Source organism: Vicia villosa, linkage group LG5 (assembly GCF_029867415.1).
Source record: "Vicia villosa cultivar HV-30 ecotype Madison, WI linkage group LG5, Vvil1.0, whole genome shotgun sequence".
NCBI lineage: Eukaryota > Viridiplantae > Streptophyta > Magnoliopsida > Fabales > Fabaceae > Vicia > Vicia villosa.
This window is the reverse complement of record NC_081184.1, coordinates 116633865-116656597: the sequence shown is the minus strand read 5'-3', so window position 1 is coordinate 116656597 and position 22733 is coordinate 116633865. Positions and strand designations below refer to the sequence as shown.

Genomic DNA, 22733 nt, shown 5'->3' with positions numbered 1-22733 from the left:
AATCAGGAATGGTTTCTATGTGTGAAAAGCTTCTCATACTGACTATGTGGATGTGTTTGTTTGACTGGATTTGACTGGAAGAGATTTAATCGGGAATTTCATCAATAGTCGGAAAAATCGGAACAGTTGACTTTTGGGTCAAAATCGGGAAAATTATTCAAATATTGACTTTTGGTGGAAAATTAATCAAGAAAAGTCGAAGAACGGATAAAATCGGGGGTTCGACAAAAAGTTGCAAAAAGACAAAAGACAAGTTTCCAACACTTAGAAAATTTTTTGATGCTTTAAATCTTGATGAGCAGTCTACTTCAGCCCTGACTTACACGTGGCAAAAGGCATTTTCTGGAAATATTTCCAACATCAAAGTTGTTCCTCTCATGGGGTAGAACAACTTTGTAGTTGGACACTTTTTCATTTGAAGCTTGTATGAAGAGTTAAAGTGGTGTGAAGTTGCTGGAAACTCATTTGAACCAAGTCATATTCCAGGTCACAAGTCAGGTCATGACCTGGCATTTTCACAAACACATGGCATGCCAAATCTCAAGCCAATTTTAGAGCTCTACAGAAGTGCCATGAACGCAAACTTGGTATCATTCCAATCCTTTCCATGTGCTCTATCCAACAAAACAAGAATCAAGCCATTTGGACAAAGAATGAATCAGTTACAAGGCCCCAAAGTCTCATCTTCATAAAGTCAAAGTTACGCATCTGGCTAGGCAAAATTCCAGGGCACGTGCGAGCAATTTATCAAACACGTGGTGCGCCATTTTTGAAGCTAATTCCAGAGAATTACAAGCAACATCTGGAGTCAATTCTGACGTTAGTCTTTTCTCTCCCATGTCCTCTTTCAAATGGCACAAGAATAAAATCTTTTGGAGGAGTTTGGAACAAGATAGAAGGCCTTAAAGTCATGCCCTGGGGGATGCACATTCGGGGAAGCATTGGGCTAGCAGGGACCAAGTCATGCGCGCCAAGGCTAATGGATTGAATCTTCATGACTTCAACGCAATTGTGAGTGAGATACAAGCCACATCTTAAGGACTCATCAACACCATAATTCTTCACTCTCATCACCTCATTACAATGGGCTTAAGTTTGAATTAAATGGAGGTCTAGAGAGGAATCTACATGCTTGTAAAGTCATGACCATGGGCTGTTGTCATTATCCTAAAAAAGAGGTTCCCATGCAATGTAACCATTCCCATATTTGGCCATGCATAAGGTCTGCTACGTGAAAAGTGAAATGAACCATGCCATAACTACACAATCCTTGTTCATTAAGTTCTATGAAGATAAGTCCCACACTCATGATACAATCTCTCATGCATCACACCTCACCATATATATAGCAAAGCTCTCCACACTTCACGGGGACTTCCATTTTTTCCAGATTCGTTCTTCACTCTCTCCTCTCCATTTTCCCAGTTTTCTCTCTTCCTCTCATCACTCTTCTCTCATCTCTCTCCATCATAACCAGCGTAACTGCCCTAACAAACTTTCTAACCAACTCTAACGACCTCCATCTTCCCTCTTCCACCACCACCGTCGCTCTTCCACCACCATCACCACCTTGCTACAACCACCGTAACCGAATCCTCAACCACCGCCAATCTTCTCCGGTCCTTCATCAAGCTTCATCAAACTCCATAATCAACTCTCATCATCATCATCATCTTCAACAGTCCAAGAGATCCACCAATCTTCATCAGCTCCATCGTCACAGCATCTCCTTTCTGAATCTCGCCTAGTGTTCGTCTTCGAGCTTCGTAACCTTCACTAACCTGTGATTTAATCCACGCTCCAATCGCTGCGAGTTCTTGAAGAGGCAAATATGAACATCTAGTTCTAAGATCTTGAGTTTATTCCTCGATACAAATGAACAAGATTCGAAGTGAAGCGTCGAGAAACTAAGGAAAAGAAGGCATATCGTAGAGTTATTCCTCCTGCTTCAAGATTTCAAACATGTAAGCTTTCTATCCTCCTGTATTATAGAAGCATGTGATAGATCTAACTCCACCATGTTTGCAAAGCATGTGACGCATATTATAGGTGACTTTTAAACTGGGATTCGGTTAGTATGATGTGGTTGTCATTTGAACGTTTTATTTGTGTATGTGAGTTCTTTACGACATGAGGATTACTCAGGCGCCTTTGTTGTGCATTTTAGTAGAAATTTGTTTGGTTAGAGTTCCTATACGTACTCTCGGGTAGGCTGATAGAGAACAAACTAGTTGAAACTGAGTAGGGATTCGGATTCAGCGTCGAAATCTGAGGCGATTGGTGTCCGTTCTAAGTTTTTCTGGGCGCGATAGGTGGTGGTTGACGGCGGCGATCGCCGGAGAAGACGACCGGAGCTCTAGCTCCGGCGTCTGTGTTAATCCATGGCAGTCCCTGTTTCGCGCACGTGGCATCCATGCTTTGGCCCATGTTCCCAATTTTTGGCTTGTTTTGTGTTACTTTAATCATGAGACGATGAGTTGGCATGCTATGATTGGCTTGGGATTTGTTTTTGTCCTTATTCCACTTAAATTTCACTTGACCCATTGATATCACGTTGGGATACTTTTTCATGTCACGTTTCAATAAAAAACCATATTCTGAATATTGATAACACACAGGCTGAAATTAAATAATGAAATAAACTAAAAAAAAATAGAAATGAGTTGGAATAGATGGTAGATGGGCCGCGAATCACACAGGCCTGTAGTGTTTCCTGACTGCGCCCCACCATTGCTACTACACCACCTGCCAATGTACATGGGCCCTGAGCGTTTTTGCTATTCCCACACCCCTGTTTTTCTGGCCCAGTTTGCTTTGATTGGTTTTAGTTCGTACCGAAATTACTTCTGCCCCCCCCCCCCCCCGTTTTGCTATAATAAATAAAATTGATTTTGCTTTTATTTTCTTTTGCTTGTTAATTCATTTTTTGCCTAAATAAAAATCAAAAATAGTTTTTTCACTCAATGAGACTTTTCAGAATTTAATTGAAAATTTTAATCGTTGTTTCCCTTGATTTTTAATTGGTTGATAAACCATATAAATAAATAGTTTCTTTGTTAATTCAAATTGGTTTCTCACATGAATAAAAATGCCTTTGGTTGTGAATATTCCCATAAATAGCTTAGAGTTTAATTTCCTTTCCTTTTGTGAATATTTTTTGCTTAATTGTTTTTTTTCCTCCCCACTTTCTTTTAGAATATTCATATAACATAGATGTAGAAATTAGGACTAGTTCCCTTTTTGCATTCTTTTTCTTTACAACTATAAAACATTAATAAATACTTGGATAAAAATCCCTTTAAAACATACCAAGAAAATACTTAAAACACTAATAATCAAAGTGAAAATTCTTAAAAAGGGAATGGAAGCTTGAACGTCCCTTGCTTTAGGGAACGTTCGGGTGCTTGGATCTCCCTTGCTTTAGGGAACCATTCGAGCGTAAGTTCCCACTTCTAAAAAACACAAACCATAGAGTAACTCGAGTTTCCGTTGCTTTAGGGATTTCCTCGAAACACTCAAAAACTCTCTTTCTCTCCTTTCTTAAGGGCATTGTTATCTCCGCTCCATTGCATCCTAGGCTGTCCCCTTATGCAAGAGCGCGAGCGTTAACTCCGCCCAACTAAAAAACACAAAAACAAACAGAAAATCTTGAGCCGAGCTACGGTAACTCTGATTCCTGAAAAGGATACGTAGGCAGCGGGGTAGGGCCCGTGCGAGTACAATTCTTTATTTTCCCTACATTTTGCATTCATTTCGCATTTAGACATAGACATAGATACACACCCTTTAGATAGAAACAAACATAGGTGGATACCATCGAGTACGATGGGCGCGAGGGGTGCTAATACCTTCCCCTTGCGTAACCGACTCTCGTACCTTGATCCTCTGGTCGCAAGACCTTGTTCCTTCCTTTGTTAGGTTTTCTGGTATTCCTTTCCCTTATGGGATAAATATATTGGTGGCGACTCTGTTCATTTTTCGCGAGCGTGCGACATAACTAAGATACAATATTTGTTTAAGCTGATAGAGAAAAAAACAAGGCTACCCAACACAAGAAGAAAAACATGGCTACCTAACACATTTTCATCCCAAACTACTTCTTCCAACAACCCATATTCAAACACATAGTTGCTACCAATCCAAACTCAACCATATCATGACCAACATATTCTACAAACACCAATATACACCAAAAATCCACATCAATACAACTACACCCAAACCACACAACAATGAACATTTTGTACTACCGGTTTTAACAACAAACTCCTTACACCCGAACCTTTCAAACAAACTATCACTACCAATCACCGCAACAACAAACCACATTTTGACCACTCATTCAATACACTCAAATACTTCAACAAAACTTCAATAACTCAAACTCCCAACAACACAACATTAACCATTCATTCTCTTAATACCTACAACATCCATACATAACGACTACCATGTCTCTTCAATTGATCCCACTTACCCAACCACCAACACACAACCAACACAATTCCAAAACAATTTTGCATCAATGGACGATGATGTCTTGAATTTTGATTTTGAGAATTTACCAAATTCTTTATTTGAATTCCTAACATTTCCTACATTCCCACACACATCACAACGTGACCAAGATTTATCGTTTGACACTCCACGGTCTTCTCAAACTCGTTTGATTCAAAAAGTTAGGTTATGACAAACATTAGTCCAAATCTCGTCCATGTAGAATCGACAATCACTTATTTCAAAAACACCGTTGATTAAGTTTTTATTTTTTATTATAATCTCTTGATCATATTTAAATATAAATTTTCCACGACTATTAATCGTGTATGACTATTTTTCCAAATATAAACATCGTCCATGACTATTTTTCTATGACTATTTAAAAATAAATATTTTAAATTGGTTTTATATTATTTTAGAGGGTTTAATGAATATGCACTGACAGTGTAAAATAATTTTACACTGTCATCGAATAAAAAATCATCAACTTGTCATGTCATTAAAAAAATTAAAATAAAAGAGTGATTTAATTGGATACATGGTTTGTGATTGGTAGATAGTGTAAAATTATTTTACTAAATTGCATCGTTCATTTTGTCTATTTTAAATATTATATCATTAAAAGTATTATTTTATTATTACATTAATTTAAAAATATTTAATTCATTAAATAATAAATAACAAAAAATAAAAAATAAAAAATAAAAAGTAGGTGTATCAAATTGAATGGGCGAAAGTCAGATTCATTCAATATTATACACTATTAAGAAAATTTTAAAAATAGAGCACTCTAATTTTTTATAAGTAGTGTGTTTGGGTTTTTTTTTTTATTTTATTTAAATTAGGGATATATGGCTCAAAAAGTCTCATTATACCAATAGATTTTATGTGATTAATTGCACCAGGAATAAATAAAACTATTTGTTAAATTTTTTTTAGTATTTTAAATTATAATGTTTCGCTGCTCTATCTTTTATTTAAATTTGCAATGCTTCAAGACATGTTTTCTTTATTTATTTTAATTGTCTCCTTTAAATAAAGTTTTTTTAACTCAAATAAATGAATTCTTCTACCTCTGATTTCATCCAATCGACCTTATCCAACTTGATAAAAGTTTTTAAAATATAATTTAGTGCCACTCTGATTTGACTTGTATGCACCAAGAGAAAATTGATATAGATTGTATCAGGTAGTCAGCATTAACTTTATAGTATATTATAATAAAAAGCCAATTTTATCCTTATCATATTTGCTTTGCCATTGCTGATAGCCATTTTGATGATAAATTCACATAAAGTACATAATTATTGTTTATACAACATCATCATCCAGAGATGAAGTAATAATGAGAAGAAATTAAGAAAAAAGAAACATTTAGGATTATATATATCCTTCCTTGTCTAGTTGACTGAGCTATGGTCCACCTTTGATGGTTATGTTTGCAACTGGCCTTTTGGACCTATTTGATCATTGATCAGTATTTGATTTTTTTCCCCACCTGCCACAGTTGGGAAATTATACTCCTCAAATGCCACACTCTAAAAATAAATTCCCAGAATGCCATAGTTAAAGCCATGTCGCCATTCAAGATGGAGAAAAGGGTGGGCTCCATCTGCTCCAAAAACCATGTCGCCAATTGGAATGAAGAGATGGTGGGCCCTGTCTGCCACAAGTCTGCATGTCGCCATTTAAGGTGGAGACAAGGCCTTTTTATTTTTTTTTCGTTTTGGTTATTTTAAATATTTTTGTTATATTTTTAATATATATTTATGTTATATGAATTCAATAAATTATTTAAATGGTATAAATCATTTTTTTAATTAATTATAATTATAAATTAATTTTTTTAAACATAATTAATACTAAATATTATTTAATACGAAATAAACTTTAATAAAAAATGTTAATTAAAAACAAATATTATTAATCATAATTAATACTAAATAATACAACAACATCTCTAAAGCAGTCAAGAATGTTTAACTAGTTAGAAGGGCCTGCTGCATTTGGCCGATGCAGACATTTTTTCCGCATATGTAATCCTTGACAGATTCCACATCGTCTTTTTACTTTCTCAACGGTGTCCATTTCAGTCCTAATGCGAGTGCTGTTTGGGCGACCTTTTTTGTTTCGTCGCATTCTTTCATTGTGTAAAAGAATATCACCTTGATAAGGAGTCCATTGATCTTCTTTGGGAACACCGATGAAGCTTTGTTCGTATACCTTGAAGATATTTTGAACTCTAAATATAGGAGGGATAAACATCTGATAATTGAGTCGGACATGAGAACAAGCTGCAATGGCATGCGAGCAGGGCACGTGAAAAGTTTGAAATTTCCCACAGTCACGTGTTTGTTTTTGGAGGTCGACGTTATAATAAGTAAGTGTCCGGCACTCGTTATTATTAACTGTCTCTTGGACGACGAAATAGTTTCTCTCACGATCAAAACTCAGGACATTATAACTGTGAGATTTTTCTACTTCTTTTTGCATCTCTTTCATGCAATTATCCGTGAAATCCTTCTTTGATGACAACATTTTTGTCCAATTATGACCTCGCCTCCAAAACAATGTTCCCATCCTGAAGTATGTTGATCTTACAAGTGCTGTAATAGGTAAATTCCTTGTTTCCTTCATCACCGAGTTCAATGATTCCACAAGGTTGGTTGTCATGTGACCCCATCGTCTTCCACCGTCATAAGCTCGCGACCATTTTTCTCTTGGAAGATTCTCTATCCAGTTGAAAGCTTCCATGCCTGTTTGTCGGATTTCCACCCGATAGTAAGCGTACGTAGACTCCGTTAGAGCATACCCTGTATATGCAATATTAAAAATATTAATATAACAAAAATATGAGTTTACAGATTGAAGAACAAAACACTAAAAAAATATTAGAATAAATTACCCATGTTTACAACTTTCTTGCGGAGGTCTTTGTCCTTGATCGCTCGCATAAAATTTTGAGCGATGTGCCTGATGCAATACACATGCACTGAAGGAGGATTTTTCCAGCCATTGTCTGGGTTGTTGTATGCACTCTTTATAGACTCGTGTCGATCAGATATCAAACATATATCAGATTGAGGGGTCACGTGCAGCCGCAAATTTTTAAGAAAAAAACTCCAAGCCCCTCCGGTCTCACCTTCAACCAATGCGTAGGCGATTGGGAAAATGTTAACGTTCTCATCTTGTGCAACAGCCATTAGCATTGTTCCTCTATATTTTCCATACAACCATGTGCCATCGACTTGTACAATTGGTTTGCAATAGGCGAAACCTCTGGTACTTGGTTGAAACGCCCAAAAAAGGCGATGGAAAATTCTTGCACCACTAATTTGTGTTCCATCATCTAAATATGCAGGCAGTGTTTCCAGCTCTATTACGGTTCCAGGAAGATGCTCTCGCATGACTAACAACCATTGCGGTAGGTCGTTGTATGAAGCCTCCCAGTTTCTATAAATAGACTCGATTGCTTTGTTATTTGCAAGCCATCCTTTTTTATAAGATATCGTGTAGTTGAAAGTTGTACGAACATGAGCAATAATAGTTTTCACCTTGATTGAAGCGTCGTCGCTGACAAGAGCTCTGATGCTTTGAGCGATAAGATTTGAGTCAAGCTTGATGTGATCTTGTGACATAGCAGACGCCATGCAAGTGTGTAGTCCACCAATTCTTCTAATAACCCATTTACCACACCCCTTTCGTAATGATGCTCTACATGTGAAGCCGCATCCTTCGATCCGACATCTAACCAAGAAACGTTGCGTATCAGACTTATAAATCTCGTAATCAACATTATTTTTAATGTGATATTGACGGATTGCATACATACAACTTTCTTTGTTTTCAAACTTCATGCCCTCCTCTAAACCTCCACAATCATGACCGCCGTCTATGGAATCAAAGACAGGCACAGTAGAATCGAAGGAAACATGATTTCTCGTGTGATATGGTTGGTTGTATAAATTAAGTACTGGAGAAGGTTGGGACAAGGGAATAATTACATCACCTGAATCGTCACTAGAACCACCAAACAAATCAAGTTGTCTGGCATCATCAGAGTCACTATCATCATCAACCACTTCTTCCAGAAACAATTGCTCGTTATGTTGGGCATGGGATGGCTCCCGTGTATGGAGGACTGACTTTGTTGATATTGATGTATTTGGGACGATTGCGTAGGATAAACTTCCTCTTCCTCATGAAAACAAACATACAACTCCAATGGATGTCCACCACTGAACCTAGTGTGACAATTAAGCATTGAAGTAACATCTTCATCATCTTCGATCTTCGCATTATTGTATGTGACACTATCACGTGCTCCATTTATTATTGGATATCGATAAAATATATCTGATATTTTTTTTGCATTGTTTCTTCTTTTTTTTTTTGTCATGTGCGCTAAATCACATTTGCGATGAACTTTGACAAGAATGGTAGTTGTATTCTGAAAAACTACCCCAATATTCTCATGTATAACGATATTTCCATTGAAATGAATGATACAAGGTATTTTATTTTGTGCCATTGCAATTGATTGATATGGATTACAATTGATTGATATTGATTGATATGGATTGCATAAAAGATGGAGCCATATTCTGCAATCATCCCGTATCTAATTTCGTCAGGTTTATACCACGTAACAAATATACACTCAACCCAAATCGACAACCGTTTAATTTTGGCGTTATTAGAAAGATGGAGGCCAGAAACTCACACTTTTCATCTTCCGACTGGTGAATGCACCATCACATTGGAGGATGTTAGCATGTTACTAGGCCTTCCTATTGAAGGTACGCAATTAAATGGTCCTTCTGAGCTAGATGATGATGTATGGCCTGCAATTGTAGGGGAAACACCACCACAAAATGCTTTACATGGTTCCGCTGTAAGATTGACATGGCTTAAAGGCATTTATCAAGCAGAAGCAAATAGACCAACAGAAGAGCATAAAACGAGACATGCTCGAATTTATATAATGATTCTCATTGGACAACTTTTGTTTCCCGACAAAAGCGGCAGCCACGTCCACCCAAAATGGTCACAATTCCTCTTTGATTTTAATCAGTATGGAACATATAGTCGGGGTTAAGGTGTTTTGGGATACTTGTACAGGGAGATGTGCAAAGCTTGTGAGTTCAAAGTAAAAGAAATATCAGGATGTCTTTTACTTCTTCAAGCTTGGGCATTTACAAGCATGCCTATTATTTCTCCTAAAACTGCGTTCGATTCAACATTTCCTCATGCGGCGAGGTAAAATATAATTTAATTTTAATATTTAATTTTTTTCAATTACTTTTGAATAAATTTTATATTTTTATATTTCCTTTAGATGGTGCGTTAAAGGCAAGAACTTCAAGAACAACCCCCGTGACTATCTCCAAGGATACCGGTTCCTAATTGATCACATGCAGCCAAATCAGGTTTCTATTCTTCAGCTCTTTTGAGAATATATTTTGTTTGACTCTATTTCGTTACACTAACAAATTTATTTAATTAATTTTACTTGTCAGTTTATTTGGAGGCCGTATCTAAGATTTGCGCCCCCACAAGATGAAGATAGTTCGATTTGGAGTGCAAAAACGTATATAATTTGTTTTCATATCGTTGAAATGCATCAAAGTGATCGAGTGAAGCTTCAATTTGGCTATCTTCAAAATATACCCGATACACCAGTGTGCCTCAAAGAGCATCACAAGATGAATACAAACAAGTCCCGCAAAACTCCATGGACAGAACTATACCGCCACGAACAATAATGTTGGACAGATAGGGCCTCATATACATTGGAGGGGACACAATTACAAGAGGAGACAAAACCATCAACACAGTACATGCATTGGTATAGGTCGCTTTCATTCATATATGCATCGTACGAACACTTTCTCACTGGCCCGCGTTCAATTCTAAGTGGGTCTCAACAACAACAACAACCTCAACAACAACCTCAACCTCAACCTCAACCATTTCAACAACAACATCAACCCCAATTCTTTCAACAACAACTTCAACGCCAATCCTTCCATCAACAACCTCAACCCCAACCCTTCCAACAACAACATCCTAACCCCAATTATTCCCAACAACATACTCCTAGCCCTTATGTTGACCCACAATACTCTTCCTTCACACAATACACTCCATCTCACTCTCAAACAAATTATAACTACCAAACCCAACACCAACAGACCTATATTCATCCACCCATGCAATTCACACATATTCTGAATCCAAACTTTGATTCCCCTTACATCCAACAAAACCCTTCAACCTCACACACTCAACCACCCACCACTTCTTACGTCCCAACCGTGATCCACCATGACCCGTCGCAAACAGAATCCACCCCAAAATTAAACTTTGATCTTAATGTCAGTGATTATGTCGTCAATAATTTTGATATGATAAGTCAAATTTGGTCTCCTCCTCCACCTCCAACACAAGAAACACAAGAACAAGACGACCCTGCTCAAGCTGAAGAAGAACAACAATTACGTTGTGGTGAGCGTGAGCGACGAGCACCTCAATGTGGTACTGATGGTTATTTGGATCGTCACCACCGCCATCACTGATTTTTTATTTGTATGAAATGAAATTTCGTATTTGTATTAGTAGTATTAATTGTGTTTAATAATATTTGCTTATAAATTAATATTTTGTATTCATCGTTGTATTAATATTATATTATTCAGTTTAAAAATATTTGTTTCTAAATTACTATTTTTTATTTATTATACATATTAAGTTGTATTAATATTATTATTATGTTTTAAAAAATATTTTATAATTTTATTAATTAAAAATAATTATAACTAGTATTAATTATGTTTAAAAGAATTAATTTAATTTTTAATTAATTAAAATAATGATTTTAAACTATTTAATCAATTTATTGGATTTATATAATATAAATATATATGATAAAAATAATTTATACAAAACAAAAATATTTAAATTAACAAAAACGAAAAAAATAGAAAATACCATGTCCCCATCTTGAATGGCGACATGCTTCACTTTGCAGGTGGGGCCCACCATGTCTCCACCCTGATTGGCGACATGGTCCATTCAGCAGATGGGACCCACCCTTTTCTCCATCTTGAATGGCGACATGGACTTCAGTTGGGGCATTCTGGGAATTTATTTTCAGAGTGTGGCATTTGGAGAAGATAATTTCCCAACTGTGGCAGGTGGGGAAAAAATTCTCAGTATTTACTATAAAGATGTCAAGTAAAAAAATGCAAAATTAATTTAAAAATTGTTTACAAAAGGTGTATGTATACCTTTTGTTAACTCTATGCAAAAATGTAAGTATTTAGCGTGTAAAGTGATAGGGGTGTTCAAAATTGAATCGATCCAATACAAAATCGTAAAATCGAATCGAAATTATAAAAAACCGTATTTTATTCAGATGTGTTTGAATCATTTTTAACATAGTCGCGCAGATCGGTTTGATTTGTGGTTTGTATTTTACAAACCGAACCAAACCAAACCGTATTATGTTACAAAATTTTACTAACTAATATATAGTAATTATATAATTTTTTAGAGAAATCAACTAGTATATGATATTTACTTTAATTTATATATCATCAAAAAACAAAATATTATTCATTTATAAATACTATTTTGACAAAATATATTTTATTGTACTTTTTTAATAATATTTATTTACGAATTTAATTTCATGTATATCATTCTTTAGACCTAAGATAAAATTGTAAGACGCATTTTTATGTATTAAATTATAGATTTAGTTGGACAATTATAAACTTTTTTTATAGTAATATATGAATGATTAAACACAAAATTATATTTTCCCCTATAGGTGTATGTATGACTCAATAATTTTTTTATAAAAAACCGAACCAACTCAAACCGTGTTAGTTTGGTTTGGCTTGGTTCAATTTTATTTTTGAAAAAGTCAACCGAATCAAACCGAACCGTAGGTTTTTTCTCTTGCGATTTTAATGATTTTTAGCGTCAAAACCGCCAAACCGCACCGCGAACACACTTGTAAAGTGAGTTTTCGTATATATAAATTAATTTTTCTTTGTCTTGTAGTGAAGTGTGTCCTACATTTCATATATTCGCACACTATTAGTCTCTGTTTGGTAAAATTAGCGGTTGGGTGATAAGCTAGCTTATAGCTAATGGTTGATAATTTATGGCTGATGGTTGATGGCTGATGGCTGATAGCTTATAGCGGATGACTGATGACTGATAGCTGATAAGCTAATTAAAGTGTTTCATAAAATTAGCAGTTTAACTAGCTGATAAATGTAAAATAACATAAAAATACATTTATTAATTAATAATCAAATGCACATTTAAAATAATTAAAATTTATAAGAGTATTAATAAAAGAAAAAGATGATAAGCTATAACCTATAAGTTAAACCGCTATTTAAATAGTGTCTGAAAAATAAGTTATAAGCTAGTAAAATAAGTTATAAGCTCGTGATGAAAAGACTGTTACCAAACAGATTTTTTATTATCATATAAACTTATAAACTATAAGCTCAAAATATAACTTACCAAACAAAGCCTTAATTGACTTTACTTAACAAAATACATAAATGATTAAATTTGTATATACAAACTTTTAAATTTATATTTTATTATTTAAAAATATTGATAGCTGCATAGTCAAAAGTTTTTATTAAATTGGAATTAAAAAAATTATTTTTAATTTTATTAGAATATCTCAATGAGTAGTTGTACAATAATATCTTATTATAAATGTGCGAGTTCAAACTTATGATATGTTATTTATTTATTTTTAGAAGTGAAAATTTAATTATTAGATTATTAGACAAAAACATATTTTTCTTATGGACAGTGTGCGCCCAAACGTTCGTCTTATTCAATATATGATGAATCACATTCGTGTTCAAAAAAAAGCTTGGGATTGTTATCAAAAGTTGATGTTGTTGTAACTTGGTTATTGTCCGATAAAGTTGAGACAAATTGGGCCAACACAGTGATTCATCACATGATGGTGAGCAAGAGAAATGGAGTTATATGGTTACCATATTGTCATTTGGTATCAAATTTTTTTGAAGTACATTGGCTTCAACGTTGAGGATGAGGAATTTAAGGAAAACTCAGTCGAGATAGGAAATGATGCAGTGAGACAAATAAGGATTGAGATCAACAATGGAGTGTTGACTTAAAAACCTCCCAAAACTAGAGGAGTCGTTCAAATTCAAGCTCAATAGATAGCACCTCAGTAGGAAGACCTTCAACTCTAAAGGTTTTGATTACAGAATCCCTTAGACCTCTCTGAATAAAGATTTCCTTCGAACTCTCATCAAAGAGAAAAAAAGGGCGAACAAGAAGATCAATTTCTAGCACGTAAGCTTACACAGATAACGATACCATCAAAGTTGTTATTAATGATGAGGAGGAGGAAAATGAGTAGTCTTCACTTGTTTGCATGTTTGTTTCTTTCATTGTTGATTGTTTCTGTCTTTTCCTTGCATTTGTTTTCCCTTTTGTAACCAAATTCTCTTTATGATTAATGAATTATTGAGATTATAAAAAACAAAATCTATGTCTTATTTTCCCTTCTTATTTAAAAATTTTAAACTATGTGCTTAGATTTATTCCTATATCAGTTTATCTTTTTTCTGCCTTTTTGATAATGTCAATGAGGGAGAATTATACTCTCAAAGGGAGTAAGATATACTCTCTATATTTGTTAAAGGGATTTTAACCACTCCAATTTGTTACATTTGTTTCTTTGATTGTCCACCTTCATGAGATATGTGGTTTGATCATCAAAAAGTGGAAGAATGTGAATCTATGTGCCTGCAGATACAATGACTGCACTAATTAGAGGATCTCAATCGTTTTGATGATGACAACATTGTGATGTAAAGTCTTCATCTAAAGTTATAATCAAGATGATCAAGTTTTTATGCTTGGGAGATCAATATGTCAAAGCTTATGAAAACACCTAATCTCACGTGATGTTCGGTGTAATCTCTGATGATCTCTAGTCAAACAATATCTAATAATGGTTTTTATCAAGCTTTATCAAACTGTTAAGAAACAGACATAAGTTGTATTGAAAAAAAATTGTGAGTTCTAAGTCCCACATTTCTCGGAAAAGTGAAGGTTGAGCACTTTATAAGTGAGAGGACCTATACACCAATCACCTTAAGGATTTGGATGAATATATGGTGTCTCTCTCACTTCTTTGGGCGAGTCTTTGAAATTTATCCGTATGGTTGTTTTATTGAAGTGGGCGAGGTAGTCCCTCAACGACTCTGAGGGACCATGTCATCTATTAAATATGCTGGTGGTGAACATCTTTCTCTACCTGTTGGCAGTAAACTGGTGTACAATTTTTTTCACCAACTATGGTTAGCTAGCGATGAAGGCTCGGGGCAGACCCATATACCATTACAAGGTTGCGTCCCTAAAGGTGTCAAATATTAATTTTTACTTCAGAAAGCCAGGCGCTCCAATGATGGCCATCTATGTGTTGATGGAGGTGACATGTTCATAAGGATCACCACCCCCATAAAACTTTGCCATATTTTGTTTGAAAGTGGTTAGGGGTCCAACACCTCCATATCCTCTAAGGGATTGGTCTCTTGTTAATGATTTTGGATGTTGAGGACATTGTCCTCTAGGTTTTGATTCTGACGACAAAGTTCATCCGTGGTGGCACGCATCTATGCCCTGGCACTAACATCATTGTTACGACCATTGTCCTTTGACGAAGGGGATGAATCTCTCTTTTGACGAAGGCTGGGAATTGTTGGGTATAAGAAAAAAGGGTTGTAGTGAGTACGACGATTATAAAAAAAGATGTGACCCATGTTAGTTTTACTAGCACCCTGCGATAGAAGTCTCTGTACTTCACAAAAAGTACAGGAGTGTGTGGTATCCCTATGCGGGTAGGGGATACTCAGAGACCTTTGTAGTTAAGGGTTGTTAGTACTTGCTCACAATGGTGAAATACCCTATTAAGTCATGTTTATGGCGGTAGAAAAAGTGAAACTTATGTGAGGTAAAAGGCTTTGTGTTTTACGTTATAGAGGCCCTTTGTCCTATGGCTCAAGAAACCCTAAAAAATGGTAACCCTCCCCCAAGACAGGGGGAGACTGTTGATCGTCTACTCTCTAACAATCATGATGTGAATTCATCCAAGTTGTTAATGTCTGAGTAATTGTATTGTCCATGTCTTTCTTGAGAGCGAATCCTCCAATGCCACATAAAATCCCACTGGAACAATGCTTCAAAAAGAATGAAGGAAAACCTACGATCGTCTATATTTAAATTCTCACAAATATATCCGGAGAGTAAGTATAGTTTAAAATATGAGCAATGAAAAGAAATCAAATTACAAGTTTTCGACTAAACATTTTTTATCTTCCAATTGAACTAGGTTTTGCTACTATAAATTTCACTAATTAATATAAATGGAAGAAACTTATACAAATATCAATATTTAAAAATGTACTATTAAAGAAAAGAAAAAAAACAAGAAAAAGGAGTGGTAAGCATTTGGGCGCCCTAAAGTAATTCCGAAAACCTAGACACAACTGACTTGGTCATCATCATCTCACTATTCTCTCTCTGCTCCCTCTCCTCTTCTCTTCTTCGCTTTCCCTCTCCAATGGCCGCACCTCAAACCGTCTCTTCCTCCCTCTCCAAACCCTCCCCTCTCTCCCCCCCTCTCAACCACACCCGTTTCTTCCCTAAACCCACTCTCCCCTGCATCCCCAACAACACCCCAAAACCCCTTTTCACACTCTCCTCCAAAAACCCACTTTCCGACATCATCATCTCACACAAAAACCAAACATCCCCACAAGACAACGATGTCTTCATCGAAGACGACAAGCCTCGTGAAGAGTGCGGCGTTGTCGGCATATACGGCGACTCAGAAGCTTCCCGTCTCTGTTACTTAGCCCTACATGCTCTCCAACACCGTGGCCAAGAAGGCGCCGGAATCGTCACCGTCAACAACAACATCCTCCAATCCATCACCGGCGTTGGCCTTGTCTCCGATGTCTTCAACGAATCTAAGCTCGATCAGTTACCCGGAAGCCTAGCTATTGGCCATGTTCGTTATTCCACTGCTGGACAATCCATGCTGAAAAATGTTCAACCTTTTGTTGCTGGGTACCGTTTTGGTTCTGTTGGGGTTGCTCATAACGGTAATTTGGTTAACTATCGCACTCTGAGAGCTAAGCTTGAAGAAAAAGGTTCAATTTTTAACACTACTTCTGATACTGAAGTTGTTCTTCATTTGATTGCTACTTCAAAGCATAGACCTTTTATTTTGAGAATTGTTGATGCATGTGAGAAGCTTGAAGGGGCTTATTCTATTGTGTTTGTTACTGAGGATAAGCTTGTTGCTGTGAGAGATCCTTTCGGGTTTCGGCCTTTGGTTATGGGGAGAAGAAGTAATGGTGCTGTTGTTTTTGCTTCTGAGACTTGTGCTCTTGATTTGATTGAGGCTACTTATGAGAGGGAAGTGTTCCCTGGTGAGGTTGTTGTGGTTGACGATAACGGGATTCAGTCGCTCTGTCTGATGTCTCATCCGCAGCCGAAGCAATGTATTTTCGAGCATATTTACTTTGCTTTGCCTAATTCTGTTGTTTTTGGTAGGTCTGTGTATGAGTCGCGGAGACGATTCGGTGAGGTACTTGCTACTGAGAGTCCTGTTGATTGTGATGTTGTGATAGCGGTGCCTGATTCTGGTGTTGTTGCTGCACTTGGTTATGCTGAAAAAGCCGGTGTTCCTTTTCAACAAGGGTTGATTAGGTCACACTATGTAGGAAGGACTTTCATTGAGCCGTCTCAGAAAATTAGGGATTTCGGTGTGAAATTGAAGCTCTCGCCGGTTCGTGCTGTGCTTGAAGGTAAAAGGGTTGTTGTTGTTGATGATTCAATTGTGAGGGGAACAACATCCTCAAAGATTGTGAGGTTGCTTAAAGAAGCAGGTGCAAAAGAAGTTCACATGAGAATCGCATGTCCACCGATTATCGGTTCTTGTTATTACGGAGTCGATACACCTAGCTCCGAGGAGTTGATATCTAACCGGATGAGTGTTGAAGAAATAAGGGATTTTATCGGATCAGATTCACTCGCTTTTCTTCCAATGAATAGCTTGCATACCATGTTGGGGAATAACTCTCCTAATTTCTGTTATGCTTGTTTCTCTGGAAAATACCCTGTTGAACCACGAGAGCTCAAGGTTAAACGGGTCGGTGACTTTGTCGATGATGGTTTGAATGGAAGTTTGGAACAAATTGACGGCGGTTGGGTTCAAGCTAACCGAAATCCAAAAGAGGTGAAAGCTTCTACTGGTGCTTGACCAATTTTACTTCCTGTTTCTGATTTTGCAGTTCTTAATGTTAAGGCTATCTGTGTGATCTAACCACACTGGTGAGCTCCATATAGTTCATTCTGATCTTTGGAGCTTTTGTTATTTAGAACTAAGATTAGTGATTTAAGAACTTTGCATGTTTTTTTTCTCTTCAAAAACAACTTGTAGTCCCACAGTTTTGGATTATAACTTTTTGCGCGTTTCATTTTCATCTCTTCTATTGTATATATTTGTTTCTTTGGTAGGTGAAAGAAAGTGCAATCATCATTTTAAACAAACACAAAATCACAAACTAAAATGAACAGTATAAAAAAGTATTAATCTTGCTGCATGAAAATTAGTTCAAAAGTTGTATATACCATTTTAGTATACTTTGTTTCTAGTGTTTTTGCTTTCTTATATTCTCCCTTTTGAGATTCCATTGATTTTGCCACAAATTGCAAATTCTATTCTATCTTCTCTCAACAAACCCTGTCCTTGTTTTTTCAATTTCTGTTTACTATTATTAATTGAACTAATGTACTGGCCAAAGTTCACAATTGTTGTAATTTTGCACTTCAATTCAAGGTCAAAGATCAATCTTAAATAAAAGTGAGTTAAATCTCAGAGTCTTTTTACTGTTTTATTGTTTGGGCCTTTTGTTTTATCCATCACTAAGCAAAAGTTTATAGTAGTAACTTTTTGGAAATCCTTCTGCCACCCTTTTTAATATTTTAGAAACTCTTTTGATACTGAAAAATAGAACAATAGAACATAAAATAATCCCTTTAAGTCAAACCAAATTCGATAGCATGATACATAGATTAAAAATATAAAGAAAGCACATAATTATAGATTGCACAAACTAGTTACTTCTTTATCGGATTTAACCATGTACGTCGTGATATCATGATATGTCTTGTCGTGAAATCATGATATGTCTTGATATGAATCAAGTTTGAATATCAAATTTAACCATGCACGCCGTGATATCATGACATGTCTTGATATGAATCAAATTTGAATAGATAAAGCAAACAAATGTGATCAAAATAACGTTTAACTCGGTCGTTTTCTTAGTACAATACTAACTAATTAACGATAACATAATTCACACATCGCCATTGAAGTTGTATGTTGGTAACCTGAACATGTTCATCGAAGTTGTATGTTGGTAACCTGAACATGTTCATCATCGCCCATGGAATGACAACAATACTCAACACTGACCACACTTCTTCTGTTGAGATGAAGATTCATTAGATTAGTTATTCATATCAAACAATGTAACAACTTCATTAATTCTACACAAATTAAAAGTTGTTCTTTTTTTTACTCCTTCCATTCTCTTTTATAAATAAACTTTAATTTATTAGTTTCATTGAATAATTGATGTATTTAGTGTATATAGTCCAGATATATTATTTATCCAATGAATTTAAAAAGTCAAAATTTATTTATAAAAAAATGGAGGGATTAATAACCTACCGTTAGGTTAAACATCATTATGATTAGTGTGTGCAAAATAAATTCAGTGTTTTATGAACAATAAATATATCAAACACATCATTGTATACATGTTCCCGTGTGTTGCACCCCAAAATTTGCCCATTTATTTATATCCAATTGGCTTTCATATCACATTCATGTACATACCGCATGTAGGTCATTCATCTAACACATTCATCCATATCACAGTTACTGCTCAAGAAAATTGACAAAAAGAGGCCGAGGTTGGGGAAATTCTTGGTTAAGAAGAATCAGATCTGAGGCCTTATTGAAGAGGATCATCTCCATTGGCATACTCATAAAATCAGGGTTTCATTCTCTCCGAGTCAAAGCTCTGGTTAAAAGATACAAATTGCAGGTTCATCAGGGCTTTCAGATCAGGGTTTTTGACCAAATTCAACCCTGTTGACTTTCTGGTCAGGATTTAATCAGGAGATGTTTGTGGACGTGAGATATGGCTGTCTTGAAGAAACATCATTCACTGGAGTTTATTTGGTTGGAAGTTGATTGAGAATTGGTTCCGAAACGGATTAATCGGAAAATTCATCTGAAATAAAAAAAAATCAGAAAATGTTGACTTTTGGTCAAAGTCAAAGTCAAAGTCAACGGTCAAATGTTGACTTTTGGTAGAAAATCGGTCAAAGAAAGTCAAAGAAATAAATAAAATCAAGAAAATAACCAAAGTTGCCAAATATGGAAAGTTAGATGAAATGTGAAACTTCCATAAATAGAAAGAAAAAACACTTAGAAAAATATTTGAGGATTTGAAAATAGTCAAGCAGCTGACTTTGAGCCTAATTTACACGTGGATACAAGCCTCAAATCAAAACAAGCTCAACACCAAAAATGTCCATCTCATGGCCCTCTACAATGTTGTAGTTGGGAGTTTTTTCATATGACATATGGATTGAAAGTTATGGAAGAGAGAAGTTGGCAGAATCTCACTGCATACAAGGCAAAAAAGCTGGGCAAGTCTTCTAGGCAGCGCAGTCATTTGATCGAACACGTGGTGCGCTGTTTTCAAACTGAGTTTCCAGGAACTACAAAGATCTTTTGAAGGCAAACTTCAGGCCATTCTATTCTTTGCCACCTCCTTCATTCATTGGTACCAAAAACAGTCCATTGGGATGCGCCTTGAATCGTTTACGAAGCCCCAAAGTCAGGGCCTCACCAAGTCATGTGCTGCCTAAGATAAGGGCCAGAATCCAGGCCATGGGCATGCATTTTTACAAGCACTTGGCATGCAGAATTCAAATCCTTTTTTAGAGAATTGTGGAGAGAATTTGGAACTGCTTCCGTGGCAAACGTGTTCTATTCCATGTCTTCTATCAAATGATGCGAAGATCAAGACGTTTTGTCATATGTGGAGTAAGATCTAAAGCTCTAAAGTCATGACTTTGCTAAGACGCGCGTTGTGAAAAACCTCAGCCTAGGACTAAGTCACGCGCGCACGCCCAAGGTAGCTATGGCACACCATGGTTCAATGCAATTCTGAGTGAGCTCCAAGCATTATTCCTAAAAGCTCCCAACATCAATGTCATTCTATTCCATCCCCTCTACATGTTGAACATAAATATGAATAAATTGATGAACTGTGGTCGGAGATATTAGCGCGTAAAGTGAGCTTATTGGGCAATGTTTGGCTGCAATACATACATGAAAACTAGACTAGAGATTGCGGCAGCATAAGTATAAAACACCATGTATCATCATACCATATTAAGCCATGCATAATTCTGAAAACGAAAAAGCATAGAAAAAGTTCACTACAAGTAACACAACTTGTTCATTAAGTCTACAGGAAATAATCCTCTACGCTTCACTCTACCATAAGGCTCCATGAGCACATCCCATATAAAGAAAAAAACTCTTCACAGAAAAGACCCATGCTTCATTTTCTTCTAACGAGTTTCAGAACAGAACCCTCTCTCATCATTCTGCTCTCTCTCTCATCACTCTTCACTCCCAACCGATTTCTCTAACAAAATCTTCATCACCTTTCAACCACCATCTACATCTCATCTCCACCATAACAACCTTCAATCACCACCACTGTCAACCACCACAAACTCATAACTACTCCAACAATCTTCATCATCTCTTTCAAAGAACCAAAAGGTTGCACTAATCATCATCTTCAAAGAACAAAAGAGCACTCGGATTTCTCCTCAAATCTTGATCAATATCTCTCCAAGTAGGTGATTCTTTCCATGGCTTTAGAAGCATGTATAGGCCTGGAACCCGTCATCAGGGATTGGGTTAGGATTTAGACCACCATGTTTTCATTGATTGTGTTGCATATGGTGCATGAACATGCTTTCTTTGAACATAGATTCGGTTTGCAAGATATAGTCTCTGTATGAATGTGTGATTTGCGTGTTTGAATCCCTTGTGTCATGAGGATTGCTTGGGTACCAATTTTGTGTGATTTAGGGGAAGCTTTGAATGTTAGGGTTTATAAAGATTGGTTCGATTTGTGTGTTAGAGAAGGAATTAAGGAAAACGGAATCCATATTCGGAATCCACGCGAAAAAACAAGGAGAACAGTGGTCTCATTCGTCGTTTCTGGGAATCAGCCGTCGCCGGCGCCGCCGTGGGGGGCGGTAGCTCATCGGAGGAGACGATGAACAGTACCCTCCATGGTACTGTTCACGTCAGCATGCATCTCATTTCTTTTTTTCTTTATACTTTTATTCTTGTGTTTTTGTTTTATTACAATGATTAGGAAGTGAGGTGTCTCTCTATGATTGGCTCTAGCTTTTATTTTGTCTTTTATAACTTAAAACCCACCTTGACCCATTGATATATGTCATCATTTATTTTCATGTCACATTTTAATACAAACCCATATGATAAATAAATGTTACATGCTGACACATGAAGAATAAAATAGAATGAGAATGAAAATGGTGTGTGTTGTTTTCATTGTGGGCCACGAACTCGTTTCTCTCATCCTGGGTTTACCAATTTCGCTTTCCGCACCCTTCAGTTTTAAGCCCAAAAGCGTTTTTAAAGGATTTCAGTTCAAGTATAATTGCTAATGCACCCCCTGGAAGACAGGTTTCTAGAATTTTGTTATTTTTATTTCCTTCATAATTTTTGATTCATTAATCTGTTTTCACTCAAATAAAAAATGAATAAAAATATGTTTTAAATAGAATAATGTGTGTAGAAATTTTTGATATTTTTGTTAGATTTTTAGAACTTAGTTTGTTGTTTTTAATAAATCATTTTCTTTAGTGTGTTCATTGTGTTTTTTAAGTTTGATCGGTTTTGCAGATTAATTTTGTTTAATACCTTAGGAGTAGAATTTAATTGCCATTTTTTGTGTGATATCAGTAGACTCATATACCATATTGTGTGAAAAAAATAAAAGTTTAATTCTATG

At 35.9% G+C, this 22733-nt stretch overlaps 3 protein-coding genes across 3 annotated transcripts; 2 read left to right on the top strand and 1 right to left on the bottom strand.

Moving 5' to 3' along the window:
* Nucleotides 1-6483: 6483 nt before the first annotated feature.
* Nucleotides 6484-8899, bottom strand: LOC131605228 (uncharacterized). The gene is made up of 3 exons (XM_058877610.1): nucleotides 8647-8899; nucleotides 7406-8584; nucleotides 6484-7313 (listed from the first exon to the last, which is right to left on the bottom strand). Exons 1-3 carry the CDS (start codon nucleotides 8897-8899, stop codon nucleotides 6484-6486), a joined length of 2262 nt encoding a protein of 753 aa, XP_058733593.1.
* Nucleotides 8900-9091: 192 nt separating this feature from the next.
* LOC131605227 (serine/threonine-protein phosphatase 7 long form homolog) lies at nucleotides 9092-10265 on the top strand. Its single transcript, XM_058877609.1, has 4 exons — nucleotides 9092-9573; nucleotides 9622-9759; nucleotides 9839-9929; nucleotides 10020-10265. The coding sequence occupies exons 1-4, from the start codon at nucleotides 9092-9094 to the stop codon at nucleotides 10263-10265; spliced, it is 957 nt and encodes a 318-aa protein (XP_058733592.1).
* Nucleotides 10266-16019: 5754 nt separating this feature from the next.
* Nucleotides 16020-18068, top strand: LOC131602125 (amidophosphoribosyltransferase, chloroplastic-like). The gene has a single exon (XM_058874130.1). It carries the CDS (start codon nucleotides 16139-16141, stop codon nucleotides 17843-17845), a length of 1707 nt encoding a protein of 568 aa, XP_058730113.1. The 5' UTR covers nucleotides 16020-16138; the 3' UTR covers nucleotides 17846-18068.
* The last annotated feature ends 4665 nt before the right edge of the window (nucleotides 18069-22733 follow it).

What these genes read in the sequence shown, in the direction of transcription:
- LOC131605228 (XM_058877610.1), bottom strand. Translation starts at nt 8,899, where the DNA reads ATGACAAAAAAAAAAAGAAGAAACAATGCAAAAAAAATATCAGATATA. An exon ending in AATACATCAATATCAACAAA is followed by an intron (nt 8,585 to 8,646) that starts GTCAGTCCTCCA and finishes TGTTTCTGGAAG; the next exon opens with AAGTGGTTGATGATGATAGT. An exon ending in CAAGAAAGTTGTAAACATGG is followed by an intron (nt 7,314 to 7,405) that starts GTAATTTATTCT and finishes TTGCATATACAG; the next exon opens with GGTATGCTCTAACGGAGTCT.
- LOC131605227 (XM_058877609.1), top strand. Translation starts at nt 9,092, where the DNA reads ATGGAGCCATATTCTGCAATCATCCCGTATCTAATTTCGTCAGGTTTA. An exon ending in TTCCTCTTTGATTTTAATCA is followed by an intron (nt 9,574 to 9,621) that starts GTATGGAACATA and finishes ATACTTGTACAG; the next exon opens with GGAGATGTGCAAAGCTTGTG. An exon ending in ACATTTCCTCATGCGGCGAG is followed by an intron (nt 9,760 to 9,838) that starts GTAAAATATAAT and finishes TATTTCCTTTAG; the next exon opens with ATGGTGCGTTAAAGGCAAGA.
- LOC131602125 (XM_058874130.1), top strand. Translation starts at nt 16,139, where the DNA reads ATGGCCGCACCTCAAACCGTCTCTTCCTCCCTCTCCAAACCCTCCCCT.